The 12,917-nt window shown below is 33.2% G+C and overlaps 1 protein-coding gene across 1 annotated transcript in view; it reads right to left on the reverse strand.

Moving 5' to 3' along the window:
• The window catches only part of RDX (radixin), a 103,214-nt gene that overhangs the window by 13,748 nt on the left and 76,549 nt on the right, over window positions 1-12,917 (reverse strand). The window contains exons 13-14 of the mRNA XM_052652103.1: window positions 11,640-11,876; window positions 10,565-10,725 (exon numbers count right to left, since the gene is read on the reverse strand). Coding sequence (XP_052508063.1) covers window positions 10,565-10,725; window positions 11,640-11,876 — 398 coding nt within the window. The remainder of the gene's footprint in view (window positions 1-10,564; window positions 10,726-11,639; window positions 11,877-12,917) is intronic.

A 12,917-nucleotide genomic window follows, 5' to 3' on the forward strand; every position in this document is an offset into this window, starting at 1 on the left:
GTCTGAAATCAAAGGACGTTTTCCTAAAGTCAGAAAGGAAGATCACATAAATAGTAGGATGAATTAAGTTGATCTATCTTCTTAAAAACCAAAGAAAACTTTGACATTCTATGAAATACTTTTGCCTCTGCTTGGTGTCACGGTCAAGTGCTTCGTCTGCAATTATCTGACCTTGCCATTTTTCGTTTTAATAAAAGTAAGCAAATGAAAACTCTACACTGAAGAAATGGTGGCACTCAAAGGAAATTAAAAACCAAAAAGCTACCCAAGCTACCTTTAGAAAATCCTACCCTACTGATTTGCTTCTTTTTTCTTTAAATAACATTTTCTGATTATAAAATTTGAAGAAGTCAGAGGAGTTTTATATACTGGCTGATCTTTTACCCTTTGGTCCTCAAAAGTGAAAAGACCATTACAGCCATCTCACCTTTTAAACCTGAAATACAGAAATCCAATTTATGAAATGGAAAAGTGTCTACTTTTCTTATAAAGATGCTTCTATAAGCACATATTACTACTTACATTTTTAAAATGTAAAAAGTGCACCTATGTCATTTGAGTAAACCAAAACAACCTCCTGTATTTTAGGAATATCTAAATCTTATATAAACTTACCTCATCCACACTATGACACAATATCTTAAATAGGATAAAATGCAGTGTTTGCACAAGAATACATGGCAGTACTGTTTATAAAACAAAGTATTAGTAAAAATATAAGTTTTCATAAGGGGCATCCACATAATACTGTGGTATTTTGTACTTCTATGTAATGATTTCCAAATTACACCATTCAGTGAAAGAAGCGCAAACTGTGTATACAGAATGCTATACCTCGTGTAAACAAGAAGTATATAACATATGCAAGCTTCTGTATGTATAGGTAATTTCCAGGAGGTGTAAGTTGGAAAAAAATATTGGGTTGGCCAAAAGTTCATTCGGGTTTTTCCATAACATCTCATGGAAAAATCTGAACTTTCTGGCCAACCCAATAGTTAACTTTGGGGAGAGCTGCAAGACTAAAGGACAGAGGGAAGTAAGCTTAACTTTTCTGTATTACCTTATTTCTACCTACTGACTTCAGTTTCATGGTTACATATTTTTTTTTAATTTTAATGATTTAACCAAGTTCTTTAAAAATGAGACTTAGTCATAAAGTAGTTAAGTATGACCTAAAGCACCTTTACAAAGGCAATTTCAACACGTGATAATAAAGACAATGAAAAATGTATGTCTTTAATAGCTATAACTTAATAGCTACTTTCCTAGATTTTAAAATTTTCTTTATGCATAGCTCAAAATTCTTTTAATAAAAATGAGAGGGAATCTGGCAATAATAATTATTTTAATGATTAAAATAATCTCAAAAAAAGTAACCAAAAATCCTTCAATACTCCAGTTTTCTGAGGCTTAGCTGTGATACAAACTGTTGCTATATATGGATATTTACAAAAATCAACACAAACAATTAACCAGTGTTTGAGAAGGAAATTCTACCTGTACTGTTTGGGGTAATGGATATCCTGATATTTACTTAAAGTAAAAAAATAATTTATAGTAAAAAAAAATGGTAAACTTAGTGGAAAGTTAAGTAATTAGCAAAAGGGCTATAAGAAAACTGAATATTATATTTCAATACTGGCTATTCTAACATAAACCATTATTATTCAGTAAACTCTATTATAAGAAAACCAGATACACTGATATTAAAGAAAATGCAATTATTTAGTGGCAGCGAATCAAGTTAATATTAGGATACCTACTCACTGATTAATTTAGAACTCTGATGCTCCCCAGTAGCTTGAATTTTACAAATGAAGGAAAATTTTCCCAGTCTCATTAATCAAGTCAATATCATGTTTCTTTGTATACTAATCATAATAACCTCTCATTTTAACTCCTGAACATCTTATCTCAACTTCTCTTCTGATTTTTTTACTTTCTATACCTTAATTTGAGTTCATGTCTCAAGTTCATGTCTACAGTTTCCTTGACACTTTCACAGGGTCAAATCTGTCTCATAACTCTACCAGGGCTTTGCATAAATAGCAACTGCTCTGTAAATCACTGGAAGAATGACTGCCTCTATGAATGAATATGCATGTATGTATTAATCTTATTACTTAATGGAAGAAAATCCATGCCTCCTAGTTTTCCATTCAACTTTCCTTTCATAATACCATTAAACTGAAAGCCTCTTAAAATTTCTAATGCCTAAGAACGAACACATAATGGCTCAAAAATAGGTAGTGGAGAACATTTTCCTACTTCTGTACATCACATCAGTAATCTATAGAAGACATACTGGCTTCCAGTCTTCCTAATGCTTGAGAATATTCCCCAAACGTTAATGCCAACAATCTGCTCTAAAAATGAAATTACTTTTTCCAATGGATGTATCTTCTATACATTGATAAAAAGCCTTTGATACAGCCTATGTGTCCCCCCCCCCCAATTCATTATATTCTTAAAGCATCAAGTATACTGAAATGTAATGTGGCCCAGCACATTAAACTGTAAATAATATACATGGTTAGGTTCTGGGTTCTAATTCAGGTTTTCTACTGTTTGGTATGCTAGTTTTTACACAATGAAGGTATTCACAATGTATTTTTAGAATACAAGTAAAAGTACTCTTAAAACACAAATTAAAAAGCTTCAAACATCTATATTTAATCTCTATGCCAATGATAAATCAACATATTTTAAAGTTGGGGGGGGACCATCCACCTATAACTCAGATTACCAAAAGAGCATACATTTATATTCAGAATTTTATGGCCTAAAAATTGAGAAGTATATTAAAATTATCTGGGGAAAATAAGCAAAAATAAGGGGGGAAAAAATAAACATATCATTTGGGCATAAGCATATGAATCCAAAAAAAAAAAAAAAAGCTAAGTTGATGAGCATAATCAGATTCTCAACTTTAAAAAACCTTCAGCAATTTCCAAATTAATTTGTTCAAAGTTGTCACAGCCAATGAAAAATTATTTATGTATATTGAGATAATCCTCATTGAGTTGTGTTTCGATATATATACTCCCTTCATAATTATCTGAAAGAACTTTTTCCTGGACCCCTTAAAACCTATTTGAAAAAACCTTCAAGTTTCTTCCAGTCACTACATTATTAGAGTCATCATCGAGCAGAAAGGATATTGATAGAACTGCTGTAGGCACACTTTGCAGTAAGTTTTTCAACTATAAACAATTCTTAATAATTCAAAAGTACATGGATATTAACATTTGGTCAACACATGCCAATGAAACAATGAGTCTGGAATCTAAATGTCTGTATTTGATCCTAGTGAAATGCTCCAAAACAGACGTTCTGATTTGGAACTATGAAATCGCTTATAAAACTAGAGTGTAACAGAGTGCAACAACTTGTAATTAGAACTCAGAATCTCGTCTATTTGTTCTTGGGTGTTCTTAGTTTCCAGCTCTTTTTTTGTCCCACTAAAGAACCTATTCTTAAAAGCTCAGGGATAAAATGGAGGTCTTAACTGTCCTCAAAAGATGTTATTTGGAAAACAAACGGAAGGAAAACGATTACCACATATAGCAAACATGAGAGCAAATTACATCTAAATGTTTCCTTTAAACACTCAGAAGGTAGTAATACCATTCATTTCCATGACCACAGCCTTTCTGCAGGCTAATTACACTATAGCCCTTTCTAGTCCATTGTACAGAGCAGCATGAATTTTCCTTTGGAGCAAAGTTCAGTTATTATTCCCTTCTGTAACTGCATTCCCAAAGGCACCAGATGTCTTCAAATCAAACTAAACCACCTCAGCAAAGGATTAAAGCCCCCATTAATTCCTGACTCAACCTTCCCTAGCTTTACCATCCTGCAGTCAGAACACAGGAAACTACATTTTCTATTCCAGTTATAACAGTCTACTTTTCATCTCTCTAGACTTTGACCACTCTACATAATCTCTCTTCTGTCTCATTAATAGTTCCTTCATTAAAAGGTATTTTTTCCTCTTAAAAAAACACAAGACTAAAGCACAGGAAACAAAAGAAAAATAAATTAAATTTCATCAAAATTAAAAATGTTTATGCATCAAAGAAGACTATTGATAGAATAAAAAGGCAACTCACAGAATGGGAAAATTATCTGCACTCATATATCTGGTAATAGGCTAACATCCACAACATATAAAGAACTTCTACAATTCAACAAGTTTAAAATGGTAAAAACATGAATATACATTTCAGCAAACAAGATACAAATGGTCCATAAGCGTAAGAGAAGATGTTCAACACCAGAGAGAAATGCATCATAAGGAAATTAAAGTCAAAATCAAAATGAGATACCACTCCATCCACTTGGACTGCTATTAGCAAAAGCAACATGAAAGGGATTTCCCTGGCTGTCTAGTGGTTAGAACTCAGCACTTTCACTGCTGTGGCTTGGGTTCAATTCCTGGTTGGCAAACTAAGATTCTGCAAGCAGAGTGGCCAAATAAAATAACAACTTGAGGATGTGGAGAAACTGGAACTCTTATGCATTGCCAGTGGGGATATAAAATAGTGTAGTTGCTGAGAAAGACAGTATTGGCAAGTTTCTTAAAGAATTAAACACAGAATTACCACATGATTCAGCAATTACATTCCTGGGTATATACTCAAGAACTGAAAGCAGGAACTCAAACAGATATCTGTACACTAACGTACACAGCAGCACTGTTCACAACAGTAAAAATGCAGAAATAATCCAAATGTCCATTAACTAATGAATGGATAAGGGAAATGTGGTATATGTGTACAATGGAATATTACTTAGCCTTGAAAAAGAATAAAACTTTGCTATGTCCTACAATACAGATGAACCTTAAAAATATGCTAAGTGAGATAATTCAGATACAAAAGGATAAATATAGGAGTCAGCCCACTTATATGAGGTACCTAGAATTGTCAAATTCAAAAACGCAGAAATTAGGATAATGATCACCAGACACTGGGAAAAGGGAGGAATGGGAAGTTAGTATTTAAAGGACAGAGAGAGTCTGTTAGGGCTGATGAAAAGCTCTGGAGATGGGATAGTGGTGATGTGTGGTTACACAACAATGTGAATACCCTTAATGTCAACACTTGACAATTGTTAAAATGGTAACTCTTATACTTTAACACAATAAAGTAATGAAGATTCAGCTGAAATCTAACTCTACTAACCTTCTCAGTATTGAACACAGATTACTATACGGACTGGTTGTCAACTGGGTATAAAATGAGTCTTTTTATAAAGTTAGAAAACCTTTTTAAATTAGGCACTTTATTTTTTTAGAGTATCCTTAAACATTGATCAGTGTTTAAAATTCGACCTATAAAATGAAAATTAAGTCATTTATCAGAGAACAACCATACTTAAGAAACTGTACTGTCTATTCTTACTCTCCACCAGTTGCCCATTTTCCTCTACTGCTCTTCTTTATGCTGTAGTCGTCTCCTTCATCACACAGTGTATCTTCGTCTCCTTCATCACACAGTGTATCTTTTTATCCAAATCAGCTAACATTTAAGAGCAAATAATTACATAAATGGAATGATGGTATATAAAACTAAAATGCTACATCTGAATTACAGACTTTAGAGTATAAACAAAAGGAAGGAGAGGAAGGGGTAGTGTTGCCCTATGAGCTTAAGACATTCCTGCATTTCTAGGTTTATAAAACATCTTTTTAAGTTTCATACACTATAATACAGTGCTAGAAGGCTTTGATATAATAAATCCATATTTTATCAAAAGGAATTTCCCCAAGGATTATTACATAAATCTCAGAAATTCTGATCCCATGTTACCACTAAGAACATGGACATATGGCTGTATAGACTTAATTGAACAACACCAGTCAACCACTTTTAGGAGCAAACTCAATGACATGCATAATTATCAAAGCAAACCTAAATTTTAAAAATGTTCATCAAATAAAACTGAACAATTAAAACTAATAAATTACAAGGATGGAAGCAACTGACTAGATATAAGCACGGAGGAATCTGGGCATACAAATACCATGAATCAATAAAATGGTGTTGCCATCTTAAAAGAAATTTAGTATTGTAACAGATTATTGCAAATGATCCAAGAGCTAAGATAAATATTTGAGGTTTCACACTTTAAGATAGTCCAAAACAATGGGTCACAGTCATTTTACTCATACTTCTATATCCTAGAATATACAACATACTGAATAAAAGTGTATTGGCTAAATGTGTGTGTGTCCTAAGTTACCTCAGTTCGTGGGGACAAGAAGGGTGTTTAAGAACCTGGAACTGTTTAGTAGCTAGGGAACTCCATAGCCAAACATAAGTTTGAATTTAAAGACATGCCATGGGGTAATTATCTCAGTCATAATCTTTAACCCTAAAATTCTGTAAGAAATAATAAAGAATATTTCAACTCCTAAGGCAGCATGAAAGTGACAGTCACTCAGTCATGTCTGACTCTTTGCAACCCCATGGACTATATAGTCCACGGAATTCTCCAGATCAGAATACTGGAGTGGTTAGCTATTCCCTTCTCCAGGGGATCTTCTCGACCCAGGTATCAAACCCAGGTCTCCTGCATTTCCAGTGGATTCTTTACCAGCTGAGCCACAAGGCAAGCCCAAGAATACTGGAGTGGGTAGCCTATCCCTTTTCTAGCACATCTTCCCAACCCAGGGATCAAACTGGGGTTTCCTGAATTGCAGGTGGATTCTCTACCAATTGAGCTATCAGGGAATCCCCTAAAGCAGCGTATGTAACCTCAAATCAGAAAACTTTTGTTATCACAGTTTAAGGGAGGTTGAAACATTGAGGCAGCAAAGCAAGAAGTCATCATCTTTCCAGAGGGAAAATGGTAGCTCTTAAAATCACTAAGATGGAGACATTAAGAAATTGGTCCACTAGGAAAAAAGGGGAGTTAAAATTAACTGGAAAAGCCAGGGATGAGAAGGTGACAGGCTTTAATATATGGCAGGCCAATTTTTCCTTGCTAACAGTGTAATACATGAGGAGTCATATTGCCTTGACAGTTTATGAAGTTATGCTATCTGCTGAATCCATAGTGCTTTTAAAATGTAGTAGAGTATTTGTCATTCTACATGATAAACCACACAGGACTATTTAATAGACTATCTCCTAGTTAAAAAAGAAAAAAAAAAGGAATGAAGTACAGAATAAGAAAAGTTAAAGTTATATTTAGAACAAACAAGAGAGAACTACCAGTGTGGTTCCATATTCAATGTTTCCCCTTATTATAGACAGATACCAAAGCTCTGGTTTACTAATCAGTTCAGTAAATTAATGCTAAAGGCAATAATCCCTATACTTTAAAGTTTTAGATTTCAAAAAGACTAATTACTTTTATTATGCATGCATACATAAAATGGGATGCTCTGGGGCCTAAAAAATCTTTTTATCTTTAATTCTAAAAATATCACCAATCAACAGGTGGTAAGAGCTGAGACAGAAAGTAATGGTATTTTTAATCATAACATTGGACCTCTTTTCTAATGATAACCAGGAGTGAGTTCTAATCAGTCTAAAATAACTTCCTAAGTGCTAATTCTAGTTCTAAGAGAAAAACTCTACTCAGATAAAAAGCAAAATCTAGGTAACACAAAATTCCCCTTTCTTTTCTAACAGGGTCAGAATAAAGAGATCACTACCTGTTTTTGAGGGCAGAAATAATAAAGTGACAAAATATTATTATAAACTGAGAAAACACCTGGCTTTTATTTTTCTTAGAATAGATTTATCACTTGTTTCTTTAGGAATAATCTTTATGATTTTTAAGAAGCACTTAGTATATAGCTCTTTAAAGAAAACTAACATTTTAACAGTGAGATTAATCAATGACAATGAAACTGTTTCTTCCTTAGGAAAACTAAACACTCACTATACAGTAAGAGCAGTGACTAGAAATCTTATATGATATTCTATTAGGAAGAGGGCTGATCTTTAATAATTTAACTTCTCCAGAAAATTAACAATCACTTACTTCCATACCAAAAGAGATATATTATTTTAGGGAAAGAGTAAATGTATTGAGATTTTAAACTTTTTCCTATTCAATTCTCATTTTAAAAATATAATAATTTACAGATTAGAAATTATAATTTTCAGGAAATATATATAAGAAGTCCATGTTAAATAACAACAGTGAACTGTGAAGGCATGAGCTTTTGTCACTTTATTGTTAATCAATGAATGTTATCCAAAATTATAGATGTAATGTAACTTAATTATACAACACAAAATTATGCTAATGGGAAAAGCCTGTTGGAATTTACCAAATACTCATTAATATATTTTTACATTGCTATATGAACATGTGCTTCTCAACTGCTAATAATAAAAGTTGTAATTGGTTTAATGAAAACCCATATTGCAAATAGTTGTTCCTGTTTAGAAAAATTCACACAGCTTTAAAAATGGATTAAATCCATTTTAATCCTAATCTACAAATAGATTATAAACAGCAAATATAACTGGTAATTTTTCAACACTGATATCAAACTGAAGTAGGAATGGTAGTGCACACAATTCAAAATGAAGCAAATTAATAAAAACCCAACAGAAATCCAAATTTTCACCTATTATGGCAATTGTTTAATGCTCTGAAGTGAACACATGCTTTAAACCATGAATATCAGGGCTCACCATCTATTCCTCTCATGTGCTACAAGGAGAAACATCCTCTTCCACCGTGTTTTGAAGGATGTGCACAACCACTGTACAACAGTCACTTCAAGGTTAACCAGTTACTTATTTGTCCTACTAAATCCAAAAAAATATATTAAATGCAACCTTTCCTTTTCATAATGTCTGCCCAGATTAATCCTTTTAAAGTCAGCAAAATCAAAAAAGCACAAGAGATACTTTCAGACACAACTTAAATCTACTGTGCATGAAAAATGTCTAACAAAATGGCAATTTTAATAGATAAATGTAAATTTGAATGCATAATACCAGATGGAAAGTAGCTGAACCACACAGAGAAAACAAGGCTTTCCTTATCTTCAAATCTAGATGTTTTACAGTAAAGAAAATGTTAGAACATGTGAATATTCAACATCTTTTAAACTGGAAAGATTTCTTTGTAAAACATTAATGAAATTAATATAACCTAAAATTATAATTTCTAAAATACAATTAGCTAATAGAATTTAAGTATCTTTAGAGATTGAAAAAAATAAGCACAATGATTTAGAAACCAAATATGCTAAAATGATTATGTAATAATTACATCAAGAATGAAGGTACAGACATTCGTCATATGCTACAAGGGCAACCTCTCTCTCATACATTCACACACACATACACACTTCCCCAGACATACAACACCCTTCCAGAAGATAGTATACCAGTGAGAGCTTACAATTTTAATACAAATCAGAGTCCCACAGTTCAGTTTAACAAAAAGGCAGTTAAAATTTAGCACTCTTAAGATATTCAGAAGGAAAAAGAAATCTCAAAAATATTCCTTTATGATGGAAAGTATCTCTATGTGTCATAAAGCATACAGCTTACACATTTCACTGTGTTTGAACGACCAGTCACTGCAGGTATAGTAGTGAGGTAGTATTACTGTCCCTTTCTTGGGACTGATGTTTTCATACGCTGCCCTTCCAGAGAGGTCCAGGGTTTTTTTAATGATGACAATCAATTACCAACAAATGTATAATTTCTTTCATTAAATATCTGTTTTTCTAAACCAATCTATGAAATATTTCAGAGACAACTGCCATTTGCAGTAGTGTTTCACCAATACACCTTCCTAGGGAACCACTTACTACCTGCTGTCCATACCTTTGTGAAATCAGTGGGCAAAGAAAACCAAAGGATGACAGGAGATGAAACACCAATCAATCCAGCTGTCAAAGAGGACTGTAATTTTAAAAGATCCAATAATGTTTTAAATTGAGCTTTAAAAAATTAACCACAAGCTGTACACTACACTATTTATTAAACTTTCTAATCCTTTTCATGATTCATAGCCATCTTCTACACAATAATCAAAGACTTTTCACCTATGCTTAATTTAATCACTGCCCATGATTCAAACATGCAGTGCTATGGTTAGAGGGCATATTAAGGTATGAAAAGTACACACTGAGAAAAGGAGAATGAGAGAGAATCTGGAAATATATGCAGCTAAAATATGGGAAGAGAAGGAAAGAGTGCTCTACCTAAACACTCATTAAGTCACCATCATCCTGTAAAATGTACAAAGTGCTTAAATCATACACACACATTTGTCAGACATGATAATTAGTGTTAATCTTCAACAGAAAAAAAAAAAAACAGAAAATGAAAAATGTGAAAAAGGAGGTGATGGAGCACTGTTCTTCATTCCCTGGCCCAAAAGAAAAAGAAAATCAAGCATGGTATCACACTGCCTTAATGCTGAAAAGCTCCCCTTAAATGTCTTTTAGCCACCACAGTCAAACTGGTGTAAGTGCTTTGGCAAGGTGGGATGCATTCCATCACATCTGCAAAGGCCTGCTTTTCTCTGCTGGTGGTTCAGCTTATGAAGAACATGTATGCAAAATAACAGCTCTCACATTGCTTCAAACTCATCAATACGTTGCTTTGTATTGCCTTGCCGAATCTGTCGCAGAGTCTTGTACTTATCACGGCCTGCTTTAACATTCTCAGCATGAAGAACATCATTTTGTGTTTTCTTGGTTTCATCTCTGGCTTGGGCTAATTCTGAACTTAATGCCTGTTTAAAAAATAAAGAGTATGACTATTATTATTTTCTTAGATTTTAAAAAAAAATCTATGGAAAAGGTTTAAAGACAAAAATACATATATAACACATCTTTGACTCTGTACTAAAGATTTCCACTGTGAAATCTTTTTCTTTAAGTTGTTTGTGTGTTTTACTTTTAGTAATGGTGGGGGGGATAGTGGTTAGAAAGGAATACCCATGGCCTTTCATTTCTATACTCTGCAACTATGATTTGTGTGTTATTCTAAATTTCCTTAACCTTCTCATCTAATACCTGAAATGACTTAAAAAGGTTCAATGTAGCCATTATGGTTTGTGTTACCGTAAGATCTAAAATCTATACCATGAGAGAAACTTTCTCCAAAAGGATAATATTACCACTATCACCTCATTTTTCTTATTAATATTTAAAATTTCACAATTTAAAAATTAGAGAACTTATTTTAGCAAGTTCTCCAATGGGTATAATACTACTAAAATTTACTATTTTGACCTAATTATGCATTTAATAAGCTGATATTTTTGCCATTATAAAATCTAAACAAAAAATTTAGATTCTGTAATGTCTTACGGGTAGTCTTTTAAATTATCATTGCTTTATACGTATACTGTTTAAAAACAAAGTTTGCCTCTTAAACACAGTACTAACATTAGGTTAAAAGTTATAATTAAATAATAACTTACTAATTAAGGTCTCTACACAAGGCTAACAAACATCTGGTAACAGGGACATACAACGGAAAAAATAATATGCCTGTAGGCCAAGCATTTACAAACCAACCACAAGGCCAGCTAGAGCCAAACGCTTCCAAAAATCAAGTATTCCTTTTTAGTAAGTTTGACTTAACAAATGGGGGAAATGCAAACTATATTTAAATGTGCATACAAACTGCAAATTTAAATACCTGAAGTTGCTTTTTAACACGTTCATTTTTCTGTGTTTCTGTCACACGTTCCTCCTCACTTCTATGGTTCATTACCCCATCATTTGATAATTCAGCGCTAGCCTCAGCATTATTCTCATCGTGCTCATCGTGTTCATTTTCTGTCGGAGGAATGACTGGTGGTGGCGGAGGCGGGGCAGACATCACAGTCTTTAACTCTTCTTTGGTCTTTTCCAAGTCTTCCTGGGCTGCAAAAGCCTAAGCAGAAAAAATAAGCTTATCAGCAACTTACTTTGAAAACCAGTAATTAAAAGAATCAAGTCATCCTTTCTTTCTATATGTCAAGATAATAAAAACAAGCCCCAGTGATAGAAGCTTATTTTCAGAATTAAAGACACCACTGTGCAAATCCTAATAAAACTGTTAATTCTAGCAAGGATTATCAATTGCTGCTAAAACTGTTGTACAAATGGTTGATGAGAAAATGGATATAGGTATAATGACAAAGAAATTCACATGTTATAGATTACATTTTAGCTATGATAAAATATAATCAGACATGGGAAGAATAAGATTGTTATTACTCTGATCCCATGATTATTACTCTAATCCCATGATCAATTAAAATGATCAATTAACTAATGGTGGGCCAATCAGATATTAAATGTCTTCTGATATAATGCAACAGGAAATATCGAACATCACCAATTGTCTGAGTAATTAAATCGTGCTGGGTTGCCTGGAAAAGTCCTGGTGTAATTATTAACAACACTCCCTTATACTCTCAAAAAGTGTTCCAGTTTGGATAGTAAATTATATGAAAATTTCACTTATAAGGCATCATAGCCAGAAACTTTTCACTTGAATCCTTCAAGCTTTTAGATTTATCTTTCAGCTTACAAGAATACTGAAGGAAAAAAGACAAGCTGAGTAACATCATAAGGAAACTAGAAAAATACAGAAGGAAGGACAATGTGGATCCTTTTAATAAATCAGTATCACAAAAAGAAGAACTGCCCTACTAAAAGAGACAGAGCAAACAGATGCAATGCAAAGTCCTACTTTGGACACTGGCTTGGCAAATTAGCGCAAATAGACTTTTTGGGTCAATTCTGAATACTGTGTGCTCAGAAATATACCCACGCATATATGGTTAATTAACTTACAACAAAGCAGCCAAGAATATAGATTAGGGAAGGGAAACTAGACAGCCACATGCAAAAGGATGAAACTGGACGCCTACTATACACACAACAGAGAAATATCAACCCAACATGGATCAAAGGACTTGAACATAGG

Source organism: Budorcas taxicolor, chromosome 15, assembly GCF_023091745.1.
Source record: "Budorcas taxicolor isolate Tak-1 chromosome 15, Takin1.1, whole genome shotgun sequence".
In the NCBI taxonomy this organism is placed as follows: Eukaryota; Metazoa; Chordata; class Mammalia; order Artiodactyla; family Bovidae; genus Budorcas; species Budorcas taxicolor.